The following is a 25,934-nucleotide window of genomic DNA, read 5'->3' as shown; positions in this document are numbered from 1 at the left end:
AAAGAATCTTTACTGAAAGGGCAAAGAATCTGCCTGTCTGCAAAGAATGCAGGAGATGCAGGTTCGATCCTTGGATCTGGAAGATCCCCTGGAGAAGGAAATGGCAACCCCCCCCAGTATTCTCGCCCGGAAAATGCCATGGACAGTGGAGCCTGGCGGGCTACAGACCATAGCGTCCCAAAGAGTCGGACACAGCTGAAACGACTTAGCATGCACACAAGAAAAATACGTGAAAGAATGTATATGCATGCATGCCAACTAATGTGTATGGGAACAAAATTAAAAGGCATCTATCTATTCACCTACAGATATAAGGGTATGGATATACATGCACATATATTACACATGTACATATTTATTATATACATTCTTCCATCATTTCTTCTAATGGAGAAAAATCACAAGTTTTGCAAAGTTGCCCCCAAACTTCAAAATGTGTTTCTTTTCTGCTGCCACACTCAAGGATGTTTTCCCCTTTCATCCTGGCTCCTTACAGAGTGGGAGAAACCTCAAATTGGTAGAGACAGCAGAAGCATACTCAGACACCTCGCAGGCCACTAGGAAGACACTGGCAGCCACTATCCACCTTTCTTACCCACCATCCACTTACTGAGTGACAGGAGTTGCAGCCGGGATATTCTCCTGACCTCCATCCTTGAAAAGACAGACTATTTAACGAGCTGCCTGGCAGAAATCTTTATTCAGAGTTGAATGAAGCACTAGTTGCACTTTCTTGCATTCTTTCCTGTGTCCATCTGACAAATTTATTGAGTGTCTACTGTGTTCCTGGCTCAGAGTTCCATGCTGGGAACATAACATTAAAGAAGGCACAATTCAGGCCTAGCATCATCTGCAGTTTTGAGCAGGAATGTAAACGGATGTTTAGAGTTTGAGCGTAAACCCTGGATGTGGAAGCGACACTATGTCTAACCAGACAGGTCTCAGAGAGGAGGTGATGCAAGAGGCACTGCATGTGGAATTAGAAGCTTGACTGAAGAGTGAACAGGGCTAACTTTAGTGAATGATGGTGGTGTAGGTGGGAACAGGGTGATGGAGCCTGGGGTCCGGGTGCCAGGGGAGCAGGCTCTCCAGGGACGAGGTGAGCTCAGCACCAGACTAGGGCTGCACTTGACTAGAAGGGCTGGACCTCAGGCTCAAGACTGGGGAGGAGGAACTGAAGGGGATCGAGTTCGTGGCGGTGTAGCATATGCTATGGTTTTTCCAGTGGTCATGTACAGATGTGAGAGTTGGACCATAAAGAAGGCTGAGTGCTGGGGAATTGATGCTTTTGAACTGTGTTGTTGGAGAAGACTCTTGAGAGTCCCTTGGGCTGCAGTCAATCCTAAAGGAAATCAACCCTGAATATTCCCTGGAAGGACTGATGCCGAAGCTGAAGCTCCAATATTTTGGTCAACTGATTCAAAAAAGAGCTGACTCATTGGAAAAGACCCTGTTGCTGAGAAAGATTGAGGGCAGGAGGAGAACGGGGCAACAGAGGATGAGGTGGTTGGATGGCATCACAAACTCAACAGACATGAATTTGAGCAAACTCCAGGAGACAGTGAAGGACAGAGAAGCCTGGTGTGTTGCAGTTCATAGAGTCGCAAAGAGTTGGACACAACTTAGCAACTGAACAACAGTGTATCTTGTGACATACCAGAGGGTTTAGGATTTGTCTGTAGAGGCATTCAGAGCTGGGATTGACCTGATTTGATTGCTTCACATTTTAGAAAGACCTCTTTAGCAGAAGAGAAAGGATGGGGAGATGATAGGAGGTAGGAAACCCAGTTAGGAGATGATTCATTCATCAGATGGATGCCGAGGGTGACCGAGAACTGGGGAGTAGCTGCAGGTCAAGGGGAAGGAACAAGACTACTACACTGTGAAGGACAGGAATCTCTTCTTCTTTGGGTGTGGGGTCGTAAGAGGGAAGAGTTATCAAGGATGGGCGTGGTTTCTGCTTGATTGTCTGCACATATGATTAATATTAACCTGACTAAGGATCCAAGAGTGAAGAAATTGGCTTAAAACTCAACATTCAGAAAACCAAGATCATGGCATCTGATGCCATCACTTCATGGCAAATAGATGGGGAAACAGTGAAAACAGTGACAGACTTTATTTTAGGGGGCTTCAAAATCCCTGCAGATGGTGACTGCAGCCATAAAATTAAAAGATTCTTGCTCCTTGGAAGAAAAGCTCTGACCAACCTAGACAGCTTATTAAAAAGTAGAGATATTACTTTGCCAACAAAGGTCCATCTAGTCAAAGCTGTGGTCTTTCCAGTAGTCATGTATGGATGTGAGAGTTGGACTATAAAGAAACCTGAATGCAGAAGGATTGATGCTTTTGAACTGTGGTGTTGGAGAAGACTCTTGAGAGTCCCTTGGACAGCAAGGAGATCCACCCAGTTCATTCTAAAGGAAATCAGTCCTGAATATTCATTGGAAGGACTGAAACTCCAATACTTTGGCCACCTGATGGGAAGAACTGACTCATTGGAAAAGACCCTGATGCTTGTAAAGATTGAAGGCAGGAGGAGAAGGGGCTGACAGAGGATGAGATGGTTGAATGGCATCACCGACTCAATGACATGAGTTTGAGTAAAGTCCAGGAGTTGGTGATGGACAGGGAGGCCTGGCATGCTGCAGTCCATGGGGTCGCAAAGAGTCGGACATGACTGAGTGACTGAACTGAACTGAACTGAAGGTTCCGAGGTGAGGAACAGCTCTGGAGGGAAGGTCATGGTTTCTGTCTTGGAAATGCAGCACTGGAGTTCTCTGAATGTGACAGAGACCACTGATTTTTCTTGCAATATCCATTATTTTCTTCTTCTATACCAGGAGGATTTTTTTACTGGGCACATGCCATCCTGAACCAAGTCATGTGCGAGCATCCCTTAGAGGGAGGCTGCACGTATGCTCAGTCTCTCAGTCACGTCTGACTCTTTGCGACACCATGGACTGTAGCCTGACAGGCTCCAAGGTCCGAGGAATTTCTCAGGCAAGAATACTGGAGTGGGTTGCCATTTCCTCCTCCACGGGATCTTCCCAACCCAGGGATTGAACCCATGTCTCCTGCATCTCCTATGTTGACAGGTGGGTTCTTTACCACCATGCCATCTGGGAAGCCCAAGCTTTAGGATGACCATTGTTCATTGGTGTTTGAGCACAAGTCATGATCAACTTCCAAGGGATGCTCTGGAGAGGTGTCCTCCTCCATTCCAGAAAGATGAGGGTAAGAAAGGGATTGAAGTGATGGACTGTGGAGTCCAGTTGTAGTTGTTCAGTCATGTCTGACTCTTCAAGACCCCATGGACTGAAGAATGCCAGGCTTCCCTGTCCTCCACCATCTCCAGGAGTTTGCTCAAACTCCATTGAGTTTGTCCATTGAGTCGGTGATGCCATCCAACTGTCTCATCCTCTGTGGACTCTTTCTCTCCTTCAGTCAATCTTTCCCAGCATCAGGGTCTTTTCCAATGAGTCAGTTCTTCCTATCAGGTAGCCAAAGTATTGGAGCTTCAGCTTCCAGTGAATATTCAGGACTGATTTCCTTTAGGATGAACTGGTTGGATCTCCTTGCAGTCCAAGGGACTCTCAAGAGTCTTCTCCAGCCCCACAGTTTGAAGGCATCGGTGCATCAGCGCTCAGCTTTCTTTATGAGTCCAGGGAGGAACAGATGAAGAAAGCAGACAGGAGGAGCCACAGGGGAGGAGTCAGGCTAGAGGTCCCGAGGAGGAGTCTCACATTGGAGCAATGATTCTCAGCCAGGGAAGATTTCTTACTGTAACCACTATCCCACCAGTGAGCATTTGGCAGTGCCTGAAGATGATTCTGGTTGTTTCCAGATGGGAATGGAATCGCTTGGGTTATCCAGTGGGTAGGAGCTACTAAAGTCCAGTCTAGCTTTAGGTCTATTGGACAGGAAGTGCTAACCATCCTTCAATGCACAGGACAGCTTCCCCAAACAAAGAACTATCCAGCCCCAAACACCCACAGCGCTGAAGGTGAGAAGTCAGATTTAGAGGACTGGCCAACACGGTGAATGTGTACAGTGATTACACACCCTGCATAAAAGTGTTCAGGTTTTTTCAGCCTGCACACGCACAAACACACCTGTGTGCCCTGGAAGCCAGTCCGAGCTCATCTGCCTGGTGAGGCTCAGCACGTGGGCTGCCAGTCTGCCTCCTCTGGGCTTAAAATTTTGATGAATTCGTAAGTCGAGGAAGGAAATGAGTTAGCAAGCACACCAAGTCCAGGTTGCCTTCTCCATTACCTGTGTGATTTCAGCTTGAGTTATCATTATGTGTAACTCGCGATAAACTCTCTTACGAGCCATTTTTCTTAAATTCTAGAAGTGTCAAGCCACGATTTATTTTTCTTTGTCCGGTAGCCATGTGCTGGGGAGGGGGAAATTTCCCCTCTACCCTTCTTGCATTCTTCGGGCTGACCCAAGACAGATGAATGAGAGGAAAAATACAAATTTAGAGAACATAGAAATAGGACCTAAGAAGTTGCAAGGCGGGCAGCTTTTGTGTTTAGACAAAGAAACAATACATTTATGAGGAACTGAGGAGACAAATTCAGGCTTGGGTGCTTAATTATGAAGACTCTAAACAGAGTTTGAATTGGCTGTTTAGTGCCTCAGTCCTTTCCGACTCTTTGCAACCCCGTGGACTGTAGCTCGTCAGGCTCCTCTGTCCATGGAATTTTCCAGGCGGAAGTACTGAAGTGGGTAGCTGTTCCATTCTCTAGGGGATCTTCCTGACCAAGGGATTGAACCTGGGTCTCCTGCACTTCAGGCAGCTTCTTTACCACTGAGCCACATTTGGGGTAGTGGATTTAAAAAGTAACAAGGTTTGTTTACAGGGATCTTTCTGTCCTGAACTGCCTGTCTCTGCCATTAAGGATTCTCCACCTTCTTGCTCAGGGAGTGTACTTTTCACATGGGAACTGTATTCACTTTTTTCAGGGAGACAGGGGCATATCTCTGCACTGGCTGCTTCTCGAGTAACTTTAATTCAAAATAACCAGGGTGTCACTGCAGTGCGTCTTGGGGAATCTGCTCTGAGCCCCAACAGTTACATCTGAGATCCTGAACCAGTGTCGCTGTTTTTAGCTAATATTTGATGCCATTCTCTCCAAAGACACACCTGTTAGTGAAACTTAGGTTAGAGAAAATCTCCAGTCTGAGTACAAAGAATGCATTTTCTAAAGACAACGATAAAACTTAGGTAGTACAGTGAGAGAGAGCCTGCCTGCCAATGCAAGAAACACAAGAGATGAAGATTCGGTCCCTGGGTTGGGACGGTCCCCTGCAGTAGGAAATGGCAACCCACTCCAGTATTCTTGCCTGGAGAATCCCATGGACAGAGGAACCTGGTGGGCTGCAGTCCATGGCGTCACACGACGCACAAACAACAAAATTAGCTCCCAGATCGGGTGTGTAGCAAATGAACAGTCCAGCAAACTTCAGCAGAGATCGCTTGTATCCCTGAGTTTTTGCCACAGTCTTTTCATCCGAGTCACTTTTGGTAAAACTCCCCCAGTGTGGCCACCTCCAGCTTTTTGCCGCGATGATTTTGCTGTAGCGTTTGCTGCTTACATCTTTCGTTTGTATCTGAGGAAGCTGAGGACATCGCTTTATGAGCAGAATGAGAATTAGTTCAGCTCTGTTCTCTCTCTTTCCTTATTTATTATCCTTCCCCTGAAAAGTTGATGTCCTGCAGAAATGATGGGGCCATCTCCTGATACCAACTGCATCGGTGCCCAAGGGGACTGTTAGTGTTTGAGGGCAGGTACACTATTTAAATGGTATTATCTGCAGGGTTTTGACTCTGGAGGCTTTTCTCTGGAGATTTGATTTTTCAGGACAAATAAGCATGAATTTGAACATCTACCTCCACGCCGGGGAGTCTTTCGATCACCTCTCTTATGCAGCTGCTTGACTTTGCAATCAGAGCAGGGAAAAAACAAATGCACATTTCAGGATACAGTCCTGTGTTCACGATGGAAATGTCAACCAGTGTCTTCTGGAAATCACCTCTGTTCCTTCCCTGCTCAAGGAATGCCTTCTAGTGTTCACTGGGGTTTGCTGTGTGCCCCAGGTGGTCCGGGCTGCACTCGAGTAACTGTCTGCATGAAGGGTGAGAAGAGGCTGAGGGCTGTCCACGCCATCGGGCACTGTGAGGCTCGCCCCAAGACCCAGTTTATTTTGAGGTTCAGGTCTCCACGTTCCACACAATTATGAAAAAGGATTAGTCTCCCCATCAAAAAAATTGTGGAGGAATCAGTCATGCCTGGAGACACCACCAAGTGTCATAGAACCCCTCCCCGCCACTGGCTGGTGCTGGGATTTCTTGCTGTGCTTAGTTACGTGTTGTCTCTTATTCTGGATGGTCAAGGAGAGCGCTACCCACTGGCTGCCTCCACGGGCTCAAATCCCGGCTCCACCACCAGCTTGATATGAGATACGTAGCAAGTCCCCAAACCAGTTTATCTTCAGTTTCCTCTTGGTAAAACTGAGGAAATTAATAATACTTACATCCTCGGTGTGGGGAAGACTTAAGCAAGATAATGGTTATAAATTGCTTAGAACTGGAATTGATATGTGAAAATTAGGCAGTTACTATGGGGGAAAGAACCTTGAATTAAGAGTGCAGAAACTGCATGGAGACAACCTAGATGTCCATCAACAGATGAGTGGATGAATAATGTGTGTGTGTGTGTGTGTGTGTGTGTGTGCACAGTGGAACACTACTCAGCTATAAAAAGGAATGACATGAGGCCATTTGCAGCAACGTGGACGGACTTAGAGATTACCATGTTAAGTGAAGTGAGTCACAGACAAATATCATATGATATCACTTGTATGTGGAATCTAAAATATAACACAAATGAATCCATCTACAAAATAGAAACAGACTCACAGACATGGAGAACAGTCTTGTAGTTGCCAAGGGAGGTGGAAGAAATGAGTTGGGAGTTTGGGATTAGCAGATGCAAACTTTTATATTTAGAATAAAGCAACAAAGTCCTACTGTATAGCATAGGGAGCTATATTTGACATCTTATGATAAACCATAATGGGAAAAATATATTAAAAAGTATATACCTATCAGTTCAGTTCACTTCAGTCGCTCAGTTCAGTTCAGTTCAGTCGCTCAGTCATGTCCGACTCTTTTTTTTTTTTTTTCCGTGTCCGACTCTTTGCGACCCCATGAATCGCAGCACGCCAGGCCTCCCTGTCCATCACCAACTCCCGGAGTTCACTCAGACTCACGTCCATTGAGTCCGTGATGCCATCCAGCCATCTCATCCTCGGTCGTCCCCTTCTCCTCCTGCCCCCAATCCCTCCCAGCATCAGAGTCTTTTCCAATGAGTCAACTCTTCGCATGAGGTGGTCAAAGTACTGGAGTTTCAGCTTTAGCATCATTCCTTCCAAAGAAATCCCAGGGCTGATCTCCTTCAGAATGGACTGGTGGGATCTCCTTGCAGTCCAAGGGACTCTCAAGAGTCTTCTCCAACACCACATTTAAAAAGCATCAATTCTTCGGCGTTCAGCCTTCTTCACAGTCCAACTCTCAGTAGTGTCCAAATCTTTGTGACCCCGTGAATTAAAGCACGCCAGGTGTGTGTATAACTAAATCATTTTGCTGTACAGTAGAAACTAATGCAACATTGTAAATCAACTATACTTCAATAAAATAAACAAAAGAGCACAGCAGCTGCATTTAGGCAGAGTAGTTCTGTCATTTCCTGGAAGAATAGGAAGTTCATTTCCATGTGAAAGAGAGGTCTGTTCTTCAGTCAGCAATTCTTGAGTGTCCCAAACATGAACTTTCAGAGCTTTTTCTGAGGCCAGACTTACAGCAACATTGAAGGGACTGGTCTCCCCTGCAGAGCTCCACAGCCTCCAGTCTCCCCCTCACCTCTCCCCACCTCTCTTACACGCACACGTCTCATACACTCGAACATCCATCCTTAGACCAAGCCATCTCCTCCAGACTAGCATCTCAAGCTGCTGAGGGATTAAACTGAGTGAACCCACCGTCTCACCACCATCAAGGAGGAGCCAGACCTGCACCCCAGCAGACACACTCCCATGCTCTCTCAGTCCAACGCTGCCAGCATTCTTAAGTGTGGAGCGCTTGTCAGCCTGCTAAAAGCCCGTTACTTTGCATCCAGTGAGAACAAGTGCTTTGGAGAAGAGCAACAGTTAGCCTGTAACATGACACCTGCAGCCAATAGAATGGGTGAATTCTCACAACTTCAGCCTTGCCTTAGGGGGGAAAATATCTTTTAGAGAAGTGTTCCCTGGTTTTTATAACTGAAGAGAAGCATCTGATCCCAGATGGGGAAGTTCCTGCCCCGGGTAATTCCTACCCCACTTAATGCAACTCCAAGTTACCTCTGTGCAAAGAAGTAAAGAAATTTCAGTGAAATTGCCCCAAGTCGGAATAGCTGTGAAAGTTGTGTGCACGCAAGGACCGAGCACATGGGTTGGTGTGCACGCCCTTCAGTGTTGCATCTGTCCAAAGAGCTCGGGGGAGCTGTGGCACAAATCACCCCCAAATTGAAGGAGCAGGCAATGATAATGCCAAAGAGACCTTGTATTTCTCCAGTACAGATGAGCTTCCATTTTGCATCTTACATTCAACTCAGGCTCAGAGCAGCCTCTCGCTGGGGCGCTGCTGGTCCCCAGAGCAGATGGAAATGAAATGGTAAGCCCCACACTGGCTGTTAAAGCTTCTGCTCAGAAGAAGCACACATCACGCCCTTCACAGGTGATTGGTCAGACCAAGCCACGTGGCCAAGCTTACGGTCAGAGGAGCAAGGAAAGAAAGGGGCAACATGTATTTCAGAACAGCAATTGAGTGACTGGGAGTGTTGTGTGTATATAGCTACATTGTTATCTGGTCATCTGTGGTATACAGTTTCATCGACGGATTGCATTTGGATGTTACAGTATTCCATTTTACTGCCTGCAATATTTAGCATTTTATCAACTAGGGTATTTTTGCAGAAACTGACACCTCTGGCATTAATATGTCTCCAGTCAATAATGCATTTAATATAGTTGATCTCACATATTTGTCTGTATCTTCTTATCATCTCCTCTGGCAGCATCTCCATCTATCCTTCTTCTCAGAAGAAATCACCTAGCCCCCTGTACACCCTGAGTTTCTCTTTTCCCCACAATCCAGGAAAGGGGTCAGTCTTCATACAATGTCTCTGCATTTTCTTCAACTGGCTTTGCCTGTTTCAGGATGGAGGGTCTGCCTTGCATATAGGCAGATGACCTTGGAGGGGAAAATCAGACCAGAGTCGTTGTTAATCTGGAGCGTTTACTTTTTCACTTTTTAGTGTGTGGGTGTGGAGGTCTGTTTGCATGATGAGCTCCCCTTTGGGTGTTTTCATAGCCCTGGTGTTGAGCTGTGTCGTCTCGGGCCTCATGGGAGCAGCGGCCTTGAGAGATGCATGTGAAACTCATAGACCATCCCACCATCTTGCTGTGGGTGCCCATGTATCCTGCTGCCTGGTCGGGAAACAGAGCTGTGCCTCTTATCTCAGAACCTCCATAGTCTCCCACCCAAGGATTGAAGGCTTTCTACATTATGAACGCTGTTTCTTCCACTGAAAGTGTTAGTTGCTCAGTCACGTCTGACTCTTTGCGACCCTTTGGACTGTAGCCCGCCAGGCTCCTCAGTCCATGGGATTCTCCAGGCAAGAATACTGAAGTGGGTTGCCATTCCCTTCTCCAGGGGATCTTCCTGACCTAGGAATCAAACCCTGGTCTCCTGCATGGCAGGCAGAGTCTTTACTGTCTGAGCCACTAGGAAGACCCCCTAAAGGCTCCATATTAAAGAATTAAATTGATGGTTAGTAGTTTGAATTTAAAAGTATCAATTTACTGTCACCTGTGACTGAAAACGCACTTGATAACTTGACTTTAGCCTTGTGTTCTCTAACTCCTGCTTGCTAGAGAGTAATCGCATGTAAGTGATCGCTTCTTTCCTTCCATCTTTTGTTACTGATGTGCTCTGTAAAAGTACCCCAACAGTCTTAATCCTTCTGCTGAGCTTACAGATTAGCCAGTAGGATGAGAAATCAGTGACCATCAAGTTGGAAGATGCAAGTTTCATCAGGTCTTGACTCCCTAGTGAGTACCACCTCCCTCTACCCGCTCTGAGACAAGGCTTTATCTATTTTGCACCCCCCCCCCCCTTTATGGTAAAAAGTGTTTAAATTTAAATAGAATTTAATATAGCCAGGGTTTATAAAATGAGACAACAATGTATGAATGCAACAGAAGGCCTTAATGGTTTTGTTAAAGGGAACAGTGACTTGTCAAAGTGCATATTGATTTTCATTTGCTCAAAGCATTTCAGCCTCCCTAAACTGTGTAATAAGCAAGCTGACTTGCCCTCTGCACACAAACGCTGGCCGTTCACACAGCACACCAGAGCCCCTCGCCGTTCTCCGTCCTCTTGCAGTTCAGTGAAGTAACCCTTCAAGGAAGAGTTTCTTTGTCAAGAGGCCTCTCCTTTCCCGCAGTGCTTCTTAACTGTCTTGGCTGTGGTCTGTGGTTGTGAGCACTCGCCTCCTTTCCTTTGTGTTTGAGTCTGAAACAGTAAGAGGCAAATTCAAGGAAAAAAGCTTTGTGGTTCCATAGAATTCTAGGAACTTACAGGGACCTGCAGACCTTCAACTCACCAAGTTTAACAGATATATTTTTAAACAACTAAATTGAGGCTCCAAGGCTGGAGGGATTTAACTGAGGTCATGTAGGTCGTGGTAGAGAAAGAACAGGAGCTCAGATCTACTCAGACTTGGGTGCTGTTTCTCCCAGACAGTGCGGGGTTTCGTCATGCGTAAATATGATGACTGATTTTATTGTAAAAATCAAAGTTAGATAAAGCAAGACCTTCCAAATAATAAGTATTAACTGACTGATTACTGTGAAGCAAGATTCCTAAGGCTGGACTGAAGAGAAACGAACTAAATTGAATAGCAAGAAATAGCAGTAATGGCAGCTGTTACTACACCTTAGTATATACCTAGACAGAGTATTACAAAGCAGACACATCACTTTGCTGACAAAGGTCCGTCTAGTCAAAGTTATGGTTTTTGCAGTAGTCATGTACGGATGTGTGAGGTGAACCATAAGAAAGGCTGAGCACCAAAGAAGTGATGCTTTCATATTGTGGTGCTGGAGAAGACTCTTGAAAGTCCTCTGGACTGCAAGGTGATCAAACTAGTCAATCCTAAAGGAAATCAGTCCTGAATATTCATTAAGGACTGATGCTGAAGCTGAAACTCCAACCCTTTGGCCACCTGATGCAGAGAGCTTCCATGGTGTTGCAAAGAGTCAGACATGACTTAGCGACTGAACAAAAACTATACCTTAACTTCGGAAGTGTGCAGGTGATAGAAGCTGGTGGCAATAAAGGATGGTTTTTCACTGAGACTTGCACACATGAAGCTGGCTGCAAGAGAAGATATATCTGGGGGAAATACTGACACAGATGCACATCCCTAGTGGGTGTTTTCCAAGTACAGAGGCTTCAGTGTTTGATTCTAAACGGATACCTGATCCTTTCATGCTGCAGGTCAATACTGAATGGCAGCGTATCAGCAAATCTCTTCAGCACCTCTTCTAACACGGTAGCTCCTTAGGGATCTGGTGTCTCTTTATGCCAGTGACTACTTTCTCTTGGGAAGAGAAAATTTGTAACTTATTCCTTCAATGAAAGGAATGAATACAATAGAAGGATTAATATATCGAATTGGTTTGCCATCCTGAGGTACCTGAATGGCATTGAAAATAAGAATGAGATAGAAATAAGAATTTGAAAGAGGAAAAAATTTGATTCTTATTAAAGAGCAAGTCCTTGTCATCCTCCTTTCCGAAAATGCAGCAGTTTTAAACATTTATCACATGCATGGTTTAAAGAAGAAACAGGATATAATGTACATCAGTATATGATAGCTCAGAATTTAAGCATACATCATCTTTGCTTAAATTGGATTTTCCTGTCAACTGAAATAATCTCAAAAATGGCATAAAAAGGTAAAGTTAAATATCTGCTTTGTTTCATTATGTTAGAAACAATTTGGAGTTGGAGAGTGTCTTGAATTTTGATCAATAGTACATTGAAATTTACAAACTCTAGCTTTCTACGTGGCACAATTTAAAAAGAACACATTCTCAGAAAAATGTATGAATTTAATGAATATTAATTAGAGGCTTAATAAAGACATGTGTTAAAATGAAACTCTCAAACTATAGCCGACCTATTCACTGGATGATCTTTGAGTAGGCTGGAATTAGCCAAATTCCGTGTCATTCGACAGTCTTTTCTAAAAAGAGAAAGAAATAGTGATGGTGTGCATCAATCAGTTTTGTGACGACTTGATTTTCCAAAAATCCCCTTAAGGAGTTTCTCCAGTGTATTTGGAGATAATGTAGCTAAGTCATATCTGGCATATTAAGCACTTAAGTTTGTATGTTGCTTTCAGATAATTTGGCAGGGCACACAGCTACATTATCAAAAAGCTGAAATATTAATGGAAATATTAACCTTGTCAGATTATGAGTTGAGTTGAAATTTATCATGTATGCCATAATATTGGGCTTTCCTTTCAGAGTACAGCACTTTATAAGGGAAGAAAGACATATTTAACGGTGACTTGATTCAGAATGTTCAAGCACAGACTTGTATTTAAGGCTTAACCCTTTATCCAATGCCGTGATGACCAAGAGGATGTGTGCAGACCCCAAAACACAAATCCTGTCTGTGGGCTTTGGTCACTGGTCTTGCTGTCCATCAGAATCATGTGATAATTGAGAAGACTTGGGTTCTTTTCTTTTTGGCTGGTAGGCTGTTACCAACATCTTTATTCCACTCTAACTTCACAAAGATTCTTTAACACACACACAAAGAAAAATTTGGTTTACACAACATATGGAGTTGATTTCCTGTATTTTTCAAACTACCTATAAAAAACCATTCATCTGTCTACACGTGGGACTAAATTAAAGACCATGATTTACATTTGGTCATTAAATGAAGCTATGGGCATGAAAGAGAGGTACTTTATTTAATTCATCTTTTTTGTTCATGGATCTGTACTTTAGGGAAGGCTGGCTCTGTGGTCTTGGGGGTTTGCATGTGTGCTAAATTGCTTCAGTCATGTCCAACTCTGTGCAACCCTATAGACTATAGCCCACCAGGTTCCACTGTCCACGGGATTCTCCAGGCAAGGATACTGGGATGCCTGCAGAATGTAGGCAGAAAACAAAAAAAAGTGGAAAACAGTGAAGTCACTCAGTCGTGTCCAACTCTTTGCCACCCCATGGACTGTAGCCTACCAGGTTCCTCCATCCATGGGATTTTCCAGGCAAGAATACTGGAGTGGGTTGCCATTTCCTTCTCCAGGAGATCTTCCCGACCCAGGCATTGAACCCAGGTCTCCCACATTGTAGGCAGATGCTTTACCATCTGAGCCACCAGGAAGTCCTGGTGGAAACAAAGTCCAGGCAGAAAACGAAGGTGCTTGCAAAGGTCTCAGTTAGGTTTACCCTGAGCAACACTCAGACGAGGATGTGAGTTTGGACATTTAGTTGGATGTGGTTTCAGGTGGCCGAGTGAGGGAGTGGATCAGGGAGGATCCAGCTCCAGCTATTGAAAGGGGTAGCTGGCCACAGGGGCTTAGTCCATCTGGAAACCCTCAGAGGGAAGAGTAGAAAGTGCTCAGATCTGTCCACTGAGGGATGTGGATGCGGGAGCTGAGATATTTATCCACCAATCACTTCCTCATTGGTTGAGGCACAGGAAACTGTAGATTTAGAAAGGACGAGGCTGCAGGCGACCTCCAAGGAACGGAGAGGGAATATGGTTAGGACACCAACAACACAGGCTCCAGAACCATGACTGGAAATGAATGTAAACCATGGGAGAATCGACTGATACCTTTAAATTTAACAGAAGACTGTGCTGAGTCCACAGAGACACACAAGTTATCCTCATAAGGTAATAATGCAGAAGAATGTCAGTTGAGATTTGCAAGCTGGTGTACTTTGGTTTTTCTTAGCCCTTGACTCGTCTGTCATCCATCAGAAAATACAAAGCTGGTTATAATCTAATTAAGCCAATCACCAGACATCTCTGTAGACACAGATTCCACTGAGATTTCTAAATGATAGTCTAGACCAGATTCATAATCTGTTATATCCTACATGCCAGTATTTCTTGTCACTGTTTTAGGCAGTGATAAATCTGTTCAGGGTCTGCTTACTTTATGACAGAGATGAGATGGCATCTCTGACTCAGTGGAAGAATTAATGCTTTTGAACTGTGGTGTTGGAGAAGACTCTTGAGAGGCCCTTGGACTGCAAGGCAATCCAACCAGTCTATCCTAAAGGAAATCAATCCTGAATATTCTTTGGAAGGACTGAGGCTGAAGCTGAAACTCCAATACTTTGGCCACCTGATGCAAAGAACTGACTCATTGGAAAAGACTCTGATGCTGGGAAAGCTTGAAGGCGGGAGGAGAAGGGGACAACAGAGTATGAGATAGTTGGATGGTATCACCGACTCGATGGACATAAGTTTGAGTAAGCTCCAGGGAAGCCTGGCGTGCGGCAGTCCATGGAGTTGCAAAGAGTCGGACATGACTGAGCGACTGAACTGAACTGACTGACTCAGTAAAGAATCTGCCTGCAATGCAGGAGACACAAGTTCTATCCCCGGGTCAGGAAGATCCTCTGGAGAAGGGAATGGCAACCCACTCCAGTATTCTTACCTGGAGAATCCCATGGACAGAGGAGCCTGGCAAGGTCCATTGGGTCGCAAAAGAGTTGGACACGATTGAGCAACTAACACACAGTAACATGCCTCCTTTGTCTCCCGTCTCATCATGCCTTAGAGGATGACCAGATGAGTCTTCTGACTTTGTTGACATCAATAACACAGTTTTCTCACTAGATTTTCTCTATTTGTTTAAGTAGATTTTGAACATTATGAATCCTTTATACAATTTTGACCTCACATACAATCATCCAATACAGTGATCAATAAATAGAGAAACAGAGACCATCCCATACAGAGTAACTCAGTACACACAGTGTGCTCAGTAGCTACCAAAATGCAGTTGAGTGAAGGCAACATTAGCATAACTCGGTTCCACACTTGAAGAAGCAAAGTCTATCATCTAAGTACTTCCTTGGATGTATCACGTATTTTGTGACTTTCAGACTTCCCAAATGTCTAACCATCTGGTTGGTCATGGAAGCCAAAATGTAGAAAAAAGAAAGTGAGAGGCAATTACATGTATTTGATGGGTGGGTAGCAAAAGACAAATAGATGAAAGAATAGCTCTACTTTGTAGTAAGATTACAAAAGGTAGTATAGTGCCATTTATTTAAAAAATAAATCCCAGTACCTTTTCATTTGGTTCTGAGATAATAGAGGGATCAAATTTGTATAGACACTAGATCATCAGCCAAATGTTTTGAACTCTGAATTTGTGTGTAACAAGGATACAGGTTTTATTCTAAGTTTTAAAATATGGACATCTATTTTTCATGTCATTGGAAAGACCCTGATGCTGGGAAAAATCGAGGGCAGGAGGAGAAGGGGATGACAGAGGATGAGAGGGTTGGATGGCATCACCGACTCGATGGACATGACTTTGAGCAAGCCCCAGGAGATGGTGCTGGACAGGGAAGCCTGGCGTGCTGTAGTCCATGGGGTCGCAAAGAGTGGGACACGACTGAGCAACTGAACAACATTTTCCACATTATTTGTAATTTCTTGGTATTCTGAGTTCCAAGTGGCTCCATTTCTCTGGGGTCACTTGTTCTGTTAACAAACCAAAACATGACTCGATTTCTTCTATTATTGAACTCAGCTGTTCTCTATCCTCCTGCTGCTGTTTATCTTGGCCCTTGTCTGCATAATGAGAGGTCTCGCAGTTGGACAGGGTCCCTGCTCTTTCAAAATTTCGCTTTAGTCCAAAATTGGAATTCACCTCTTCACCTTTAAGCTAACATGATGCTGTTGTATTGTTAGGTCATTAGTGAAATTTGGAGAATAATGGAAGGAAATTCAAGCTCAGAATAGGGATCAAATCAAAATGTGATTTCAAGTGGTTGTCGGTGTTTACCAATGGTTTTCCAACCAGGAGACACTTTGAATGTTCCCTTTCGCCTTTAGTGCAGCCTGCTGATGTGAAGCTGGGGCTCCGCTCGTATCACCAGAGGCAGTCATTCTTTCTCCCAGTGTCTTTGTCTGCTAGAGACAAAAACCCAAAATAATCAATGCCTTGCTTTGCAGAATAGCCAAATTTCCCTTTGGGTGAAGATCACTGACCCAGATCTTGCCCAGGCCTGGTATTGATGACGAAGAAGGTCATTAATCTGATCTTAAAACATAAGCCCTGCCTATCCAGGTCTCTACCATAAGCAGTACCAACAATGAACATAGGTTTTGAGATTTCTGTTTATTGTGCCCCAGACAAAATGTACCGCAGGGCATTCATTCATTCAGCAAATAACTACAGAGAAAATGCTACTTTCCAGGAACTCCTCTAGGAGTTGAGAAATCAAACAAACAAACAAAAAAAGCCCCCCACTTAACTACCCTTCACATCACCCGTCTCTGTGAGTGCAAGGAACCACATAAGGGGTTACGTTGCCAATGCCCACAGTAAAATCTAGTGGTATTGCTACCCCTCCAAAAAAAATTTTTTTCTAAAAATATGGGGACCTCTCAATCCTTTTCCCCTAAGACTGAAATATCTACACTCTGTTTCTGTTATTGATATAGCACGTAAAGAGAGCTCCTGGAAGCATGTGGTGCATGGCGGGGGCTTCTGCTCTGTTAGTTCCCCTCTGTTTTCCAAGGTACGTGGATTCCTCTAAACACCAGCCTATTCTAGTCTCATCTGACAGCTGTGCTATTAGGGACACTGTCTCTTTCATCTTTGCCTTTATCATTAGTGCTCATCAAGAGTCTGGCATTCAGTGAGCAGTGATGGATGTTTCCTGATGGGGTGAATGAAGGAAGGAAAGAACAGATGACCAACACGCAGATATGCCAGTTCATGGAGAGATGCCCCCGACCATGCACTGAGGCCCCACACAGGCCCACATGGAGTCTCCTGTTGACTTTGCACCTGTGTTTTCCTGGAGCAGGTTGGGGATAGATTGTGGCAAGGCCCATTTCATCTTCATCAAGATGTACTTCTGGCCTCCCCTCTGCTCCATCGTGAAAGTTCCCCAAAGTTCCAAAGTGATGTGCTCTGTGGGTGGATCCAGGGGACAAACAAGTGGACCAGTGGATCTGGGGGCAAAGCCCACTTTCCCCCACCCTCCTCTACTCTCTGACCACTTTGTCCAAACAGAAATTTGTTAGAGAGAAAATGTGGAAGAAGAGAAAATCTTTTGCTCTACAGATGCTCATTTAGACACACTGAATATCACCAGCTAAATCCACAATACCTGAGGAATATATAGTGTTTTCTATAATAGATTTATTTTTAAAGTACTCGAGTAAATATCAACTTTCAAAGATTGACCTTCTGTGATACTTCTTGTCCAAAAAAAAAAAAAAATTACAGTTTCTTTAAAGGGAATGAAAAAGTGTCATTCTAAGCATAATAAATGCATATTCACATATGTATAATATTGCATGCTATCATGTACAGGATTTACTGAATTTAAAGACTGAAAATATAAGAAAGGCTCGTATGTTTTCACTTCTTTGTGACCCACCTATAGTTTCTCATAGATGACATTTTCTCAGAGACTAATATTTCTGACTCTGTGTTTATAATAGTTCAGAATGACGAAAAAGGATTGCATGATCACCACAGAGGAAATGAAATATTTGAAAACGTGTGACTATCTTATTTAGGAAATGTGGAATATTGCTTGACTTTCAAAAGTGCAATATAGCTTGTACTTTATCTCTCAAGCGAACGAGTAGGCGAAAATGAGAGTCTTCTATCTCCGACTGACCACTGCTTTCTGGCATCTTCGTATTATTACCGTTTCACTCGTTTAAAATCACAATAGATAAATAATACCCTCGGGGAAATAACTACGCCTTCCTTTTCTTTGCACACTGCAGAACACATGCTTAGAACTCAATAAATAATCTAATAACACACTCTGACCTTGGAAAATTGGATTTTTTTTTAACATGTATTTCTAGACTCTGTATTTGAACTTGTTAGAGTCCTCAGATTGGCCGCGCTCCGGCCCCGTGGTGCTTTCGCTCGGCCCTTGCTGCGGCCTCGGTGGTGTGACCTCTCTCTGTCTTCCTTCCATCCTGGCTTCAGGAGCGGCTGCTGCTCTCCTTGCTGCCGGCACACATAGCCATGGAGATGAAAGCGGAGATCATCCAGAGGCTGCAGGGCCCCAAAGCCGGCCAGATGGAGAACACCAACAACTTCCACAACCTCTACGTCAAGCGGCACACCAACGTCAGGTACGCGGCACCGTCTTCCCTCCTCGGCGAGGCGGGGGAGCCCGGGTGGTGGATGTGGGTGGCGGATGTAGGTCCCCCGAAGTCCCCGTCTTAAGCGTCATGTGCCCTTCGGGGCTGTTCATCTTGGTGCAAAGCATATGTCCACTCCACCTACCCGTGTGCGAGGGCCTCTCGGTCATTCAGATAAGAAAACAGGCCCTTCCACTCGTTGCATTTTGGGACCAGCTGTTACAAAGGGGAGAGAAGTGGCCGGTGGGGCCTTCATTCTGGGAACTCTCAGGTCGGATCTCAGGACTCTCTATCTCAGTAAGATTAGGGAGTCGGGCTCTAGGCACAAGGACTGGTTCTTCGACATGGGCTTGGCAGGGCCAGGGCTCCAGGAGCTAGCACTTTCCAGGGCGGCTGGGTATCCTGCTGCCCATCAGGAATGCAGGGGTGGGGTGGGGGCGGGGGAGTGTCTCTGGGCTCTGGGTATGGCCAGTACCCAGCATCATAAGTGACCGGCGGGCACCTTAATGAAATTGCAGTGAAAGTTACAGCTTGTCCAAGAGTGGCAGTCATAGATGCTTCTCAGGGAGCCATTCCTGGAATCTTAGTAACTAGAAAACTAACAAGGGATTGTGGTCAGAAGGGAGGTCGTGTAGGACCTCTTCTCCCCTGAGCTCTGGACGGGAGCCGGGTGGGCCCTCACTTTGGTTTGGGGTGGTGCTCCCCATCGTCTCTGGCCCCTCCAGACGTAGGCACTCTGGTCCCCACCATTCTCCATGCACACCTGTTTCTGATCCCAATTCTCTAGAGGCCTGTCCTTCCATCTGTTCCATTGTGTTACAGTGGTGCTTGCTCTTCTGGCTGGGTTATCTCAGTGAGCAACCTGTGCCTGCCTTATTCATCAGGTTGCTCCTTCAGTTGTCAGGGTTACTTGCCCCTCCATTCAACAGTTTATTAACAACAACCACAAACAAAACTGAAGTTGTGTAGCTCATCACCTAGAATCGAAATCAGGCTGTTTGCCCCCAACTCCAGACTTTTTCCCTTGCATGTTGCTGCGTTAGGTCTGATCACTTCAGGTCAAGGATATCTGAAATTGATTAATAAGAAATAAATTTAACTGTAGCTTAAAATAGAAGTGAAAATGTCAGTCACTTAGTCGTGTCCGACTCTGTGCAACCCTATTGTAGCCGGCCAGGCTCCTCCGCCCATGGAGTTCTCCAGGCAAGGATACTGAAGTTGGTTGCCATTCCCTTCTCCAAGGGATCTTCCCGACCCAGGGATCAAAGCCAGGTCTCCCACATTGCAGGTGGATTCTTTACTGTCTGAGCCACCAGGGAAGGCCTAACTGTAGCTTAAATGTATTGCTAAGACAAATCTCATTTGACACATGATTTTAGAAACAGGTGTGGCCCAAGCACACAAAGAGCTAATATACAATAAAGAGCTAATATACAATAATGAGAGGGAGATAACAGAAAAAAAATTGCATATCAATGCGGAATCAGGAGTAAATATTTTTAAGTCCCCATCAATTTTTGGAATAATAGGAAAGAACTATGGGTGTGTATGTATATACATGTGTGTGTGTGTGTGTGTGTGTGTGTGTGTGTGTGTATAAACACAGAGAAAGAGAACATTCATACATATTAACGAGTGAAATTATTTAAAACACTCGCTTGCCTTTAGGTTTTTAAGCATTTTGCCTACATGATTAAAGGAAAACAATTTATAGTATCTAATAAGTTATATTTTACTAGAAATTGCTCTTTCTAGCCTTCAGTTCAGTTCAGTCACTCAGTCATGTCCGACTCTTTGCGACCCTATGAACCGCAGCACGCCAGGCCTCCCTGTCCGTCACCAACTCCTGGAGTTCAGTCAAACTCATGTCCATCGAGTTGGTGATGCCATCCAGCCATCTCGTTCTCTGTCGTCCCCTTCTCCTCCTGTCCCCAATCCCTCCCAGCATCAGAGTCTTTTCCAGTGAGTCAACTTTTTGCGTGAGGTGGCCAAAGTATTGGAGTTTCAGCTTTAGCATCAGTCCTTCCAATGAACACCCAGGACTGATCTCCTTTAGAATGGACTGCTTGGATCTCCTTGGGACTTGGATCTCCAAGGGACTCTCAAGAGTCTTCTCAAACACCACAGTTCAAAGGCATCAATTCTTTGGCACTCAGCTTTCTTCACAGTCCAACTCTCACACCCATACATGACCACTGGAAAAACCATAGCCTTGACTAGACGGACCTTAATTGTCTGAAAATCAGGAATGGCCCTCCATCTCCTGCAGTATTTTTAAGACAATTATTGGTATTCAAAATGCATAAAAATAAATATTAATATGTCTGTATCTAAAGAAGATCACAGACTCTAAGTAGTTTGATATAGTCCAGGAACACTAGACCTGCAAAAATAACAGATGACACGACCAATTTCAGGCAGTTGATAAAGAATCTGCATAATATCTGTATTATCAATTTCTATGATAATTTCTACATAGTTTCTACATTTCTATCAATTTCTACAAATTACCCCAAAACTTAGTGGTTTTAAAGAACAATAGACATCTCACAGTTTCTGTGGGCTGGAGTTTTGGAGCATCTTAAGTGGTTCTGGCGTAGACTTCCCCATGAGGCTTCAGGCTGCTGGGGGATCTGCTCACAATGTGGCTTCTCACCTGGTGGGCAGGTTAACTTCCTGTTGGCGGAAGGCCTCAGATCTTCACTGCTGGACCTCTTCACAGGTTGCTTGAGTGTCCTCACAATATGGCTGCTTGCTTCCCCAGAGGGAAGGATCCAAGAGAGAGCCAGGTGGAAGTTGCTATATCTTTTATGAAAAGTCATTTCTGGCTATTCCTACAGTATTCTATTAGTTACACAAGTCACTCCTACCCGTTATGGGGAGGGACAATACAAGGGAGGTGAGGGTGACTGAGACCATCTTGGAAGCCAGTTACCACACAATCTAAGGCAAAGGGTTGGTGAAGCAGCTTCAGCTGCCTTCAGAGATTGTATACAATATGTTTGCAGTATTTAATATAATTTAAATTCAGAAAATATATTTGGGATCCTAAAGAAAACTGTTAATGTTAGTCACTCAGTCGTGTCTGACTCTGTGACCCCATGGACTGTAACCCAACTGGTTCCCCCCAGTCCATGGAGTTTTCCAAGCAAGAATATTGGAAGGGGTTGCCATTCCTTTCTCCAGAGGATCTTCCCAACTCATGGATCAAACCTGAGTCTCCTGCATTGCAGGCAGTCCTTATAGTCTGAGCCATGAGGGAAGCTCCTAAAGTAAATACATAACTTAAAAATACAGAAGCTTAAATGTCATGTAGTACCAGTTAATTTTAGAAGAAGTCTGAAACCTATGGCCTTTTCATCCTGAGGCAGGATGTGGGCATGGGTATACAGATATCTGAGGTCCTGCTTCCAGTTCTTTGGGGTGCACATCCAGCAGTGGGAGTGCCAGTTCACCCAGTAATTCTATGTTTCATTTTTTTTTGAAGAAACATCATACTCTTTTCCATAGTGCCTATACTATTTTACATTTCCCCTAGCGTGCTTACCAGCTCTAATTTCTCTGCATCCTCAGCAACAACTGTTTTGTTTTTGTTTTTGTTTTTTCAGGAAAAAGCTATCCTAATGAGTGTTAATTGGCAGTTATTTTTGTTTCATGGCCCATCTTAAATCATACCGTATGTATTACTTGAAACTCAAATTGCCAGCATCAATTTTAGGCTTCTTTATTGGGGCTCTGGGGCTTCCCAGCTGGTGCAGTGGTAAAGAATCCACTTGGCAAGTCAGGAAATACAAGAGAAGTGGGTTCAGTCCCTGGGTCGGGAACATCCCCTGGAGGAGGACATGGCAACCCAGTCCAGTATTCTTGCCTGGAGAATCCCATGGACAGAGGAGCCTGGTGGGCTACAGTCCCTGGGGTCTGAGTCAGACACAACTGAACACAGTGCACATATTAGGCCCTTATGTAAAACATAAGCACGTTGCTATGTAGGTAAAGTTGTAATGCACACACAGGTGTTATGTTCTTCTATCCTGATTCATCAAGGTTAGCTAAACGCACACAAAACTCTGAGGAATCTCGCGTTTGCCCCCCAGCCTATACATGCCGTGAGGGGAAGCTCTGCTGTCAGTTCCTTAGGCACTGTGTCCCAGATTCGTCACCACCCCTCAGGTCAGCTCAGTTCAGTTGCTCAGTCATGTCCGACTCTTTGCGACCACATGGACCACAGCACACCAGGCCTCCCTGTCCATCGCCAACTCCTGGAGTTTGCTCAGACTCATCTCCATCGCGTCGGTGATGCCATCCAACCATCTCATCCTCTGTTGTCCCCTTCTCCTCCTGCCTTCGGTCTTTCCCAGCATCAGGGTCTTTTCCAATGAGTCAGCTCTTCACATCAGGTAGTCAAAGTATTGGAGTTTCAGCTTCAGCATCAGTCCTTCCAATGAATACGCAGCACTGATCTCCTTCAGGATGGACAGGTTGGATCTCCTTGCAGTCCAAGGGACTCTCAAGAGTCTTCTCCAGAACCATAGTCCAAAAGCATCGATCCTTCGGCGCTCAGCTCACCACCCCTACTACTGTTTTTGGCATTCTACTGTTTGCCTTTATCGGAGAAGGCGACGGCACCCCACTCCAGTGCTCTTGCCTGGAGAATCCCATGGACAGAAGAGCCTGGTGGGCTGCAGTCCATGGGGTCACTAAGAGTTGGACACGACTGAGCACCTTCAGTTTCACTTTTTACTTTCATGCATTGGAGAAGGAAATGGCAACCCACTCCAGTGTTCTTGCCTGGAGCATCCCAGGAATGGGGGAGCCTGGTGGGCTGCCATCTATGGGGTCGCACAGAGTCGGACACGACTGAAGCGACTTAGCAGCAGCAACTGTTTGCCTTTATAGTACTTGTTATTACTGTAACTGGACATTAGTTGGTGTCCTTCCTTGTTTAATGCTTCCCCCAAACTCAGCTCTGAGCTTTAGGAAGATGCATCTCATTTCCTGGAAGTTAGTAAAGAACCCAGAATTTTGTCTTTCAATCAAAAAACAGGATATAACTTTTATGATTTTGCTTCTTCTACTTAGGAATACTTACAATATAAAATCACATAACAGTTCAAACGGAAGCATACTCCTTTGATATCAGAATTATGACACTGTAATGAACTGTCAGGATGAAGACCACATAAGCCAGAATGGGAAGGAGAGGCTGGCCCTGAGAGGAGAAATGTTGTCAGTAACAGTGGACTAGGATAGAGAAAGTGTATCGCATGGCTTTTTTCCCCGATCTTAATTATAAAAATATAACATCAAAAAAATTAATGGGACAGTTTAGCAACATGTCTATGTATTCCATACCCAGGGGAATGATGTTTTGCAAGAATATAAAATGTAAGAAATTGTCCTCTTTTAATGGGAAAGACTACCATTGCTTTCTTAGCAAATATAAACTTGCAAATATGGCACCCACTGGTTTGTTCCCACAGTATCCTCTATGCAGACATTGTTGGGTTCACCCGTCTGGCCAGTGACTGCTCCCCTGGAGAGCTCGTCCACATGCTGAACGAACTCTTTGGAAAGTTCGATCAAATTGCAAAGGTAAGTATTAGTGATTGCTTTCTATTTTGAAGATATATAAAATTGGGACTTCCCTTTTCTTGATCCTTACCAGGTTTTTGCCTCTTCATAAAAGCATCCTTTAGGAATCTTATTTATAGATTTGTTGGATTTATTTGCCATTGATAAGTCTCAGACCTACATTGGGAAAGAGAAATGCTGTGGCATAGAATTAGCATATGCTTTCGTTTATTTTTAAGACTCCGGCTTATATATAATTCAGCACACATATAATAAATGCATTCAAGATAACGAGACTTGATTTGCACATCTCTCTGCACTGTGCTGTTCTTAGCTTCTCTTTTTAGGCATTTTGATGTCAATGAGTTGGAAACGTAATTTCCTCTCCAGTTGTAACCTTTACATATTCACGGTGTTAAGCGGCATGCTGGGAAAATCCTTAAGACAGGATGCATCCCTTCTTCCTAAGGCCTTATTTACTGCTGTCTCATTTTCATCCATTGGCCCTTGTGCCACTTGCAGAGATGTAAGCTCAGTATTCACCATTCATATGCTCAATTGTGGGAAGTTTCATAGAGAAGAAATGATGATAGCTTATGTAAAACCATACCAGACCTCACTCCAGACTTATTTACTGGAACAATTAAGATTTCTGGTGGGAACACTGGTGTTTTTTTCTTGCTTGCTAGCCCTCTATTTCTGTCTCATAAAATGTTTCTGGCCTTAATTTTTGTCTTTGAATGGTTCTCAACAAAAATCCTTTATTATGCTTATCCAAATGTATTTTTTTACATTAGGAAGAGTTAGTTCTAAGTTTGGTTCATGGGGAAATTTCCCTCACACTTAAACAGTAGAGAACATTGTGGCCAAGCTTCTAGGCACCAACCTGGCTTTCAGATGTTCACAGAGTCACTCCTGGGTCAAGCTCCCCATGAGACAGATGCCTTATGTTGCCCAGCTGACCATGACAGACGTCACTGGGGATTCTAAAAAATTCACTGAGGGTACAGCTCTGTTTCCTTCCTTTACCAAACAAAGGAAAAGGTTGAGTTGGGGTTGGGAGGGCTCATCTTTAGGAAAAACAAGAAAACAATGTCTTGACTATATTCTTCAAGAAGGAGCAGCCAGTTTTCTATGTTGCCGATTATTGGTTCCTCGTGACCTAAGTGGGGAAAAGGAAATACTTGTCAATGAATGATTATTAAACCAAATAAAAACATAGAGAGATATCTGTTAAAAAATAACATCTTGAAAGTTCGAGTCAATAAAAGGCCATTTTTGCTGCACTGCCTGGTGACAGGTTAGGAGGAAACTTTCCTATCTTGGCCAGTGACAGCAAGGTACAGTGTTCTGATGGCATTTTCCCTGCATGCAAGGCTGTGTCCAAATTACTTCTCTTTAAAAGGACACTGATCACACTGGATTAGGGGCCCACCCTACTCCTGTATGGAGAAGGAAATGGTAACCCACTCCAGTATTCTTGCCTGGAAAACCCCATGGACAGAGGAGGCTGGTGGGCTACAGTCCATGTGGTCACACTGAGCAAGAAATACTTTCTACTCCTGTATGACCTTATCTTAGCTAATTACATCTACAATAACCCTACTGCCAACTAAAGTCACATTTACAGGTACCAGGGGTTAGTATTTCAACATATGAATTTGAGGAGGACAGAGTTTATATCACATAGAAGAGGTAATTGGTGTGATTTCCTGCTCCTCTCTGATGATTATAACAAAGGAATGTCCAGGCAATATCAGAGTCTGGACTAGGATAGCTTGGTCCATGCATTGTTGGTCAGCGTGCTTTGGATAGCAGTTAATGTTTCATAGTTCAGATCATGTAGTCAGAGAGCCTT

The 25,934-nt window shown here is 44.3% G+C and overlaps 1 protein-coding gene across 1 annotated transcript in view; it reads left to right on the top strand.

Annotated features, from left to right (window-relative positions):
* ADCY2 (adenylate cyclase 2) overlaps nt 1–25,934 on the top strand; it is a 460,851-nt gene that overhangs the window by 283,129 nt on the left and 151,788 nt on the right. The window contains exons 5-6 of the mRNA XM_052659207.1: nt 18,348–18,496; nt 23,986–24,097. Of these exons, the coding sequence (XP_052515167.1) occupies nt 18,348–18,496; nt 23,986–24,097 (261 nt within the window). The remainder of the gene's footprint in view (nt 1–18,347; nt 18,497–23,985; nt 24,098–25,934) is intronic.

This window comes from Budorcas taxicolor, chromosome 20 (assembly GCF_023091745.1).
Source record: "Budorcas taxicolor isolate Tak-1 chromosome 20, Takin1.1, whole genome shotgun sequence".
In the NCBI taxonomy this organism is placed as follows: Eukaryota; Metazoa; Chordata; class Mammalia; order Artiodactyla; family Bovidae; genus Budorcas; species Budorcas taxicolor.
The sequence above is the reverse complement of the archived record's forward strand: the minus strand, read 5'-3'. Positions and strand labels throughout refer to the sequence as shown.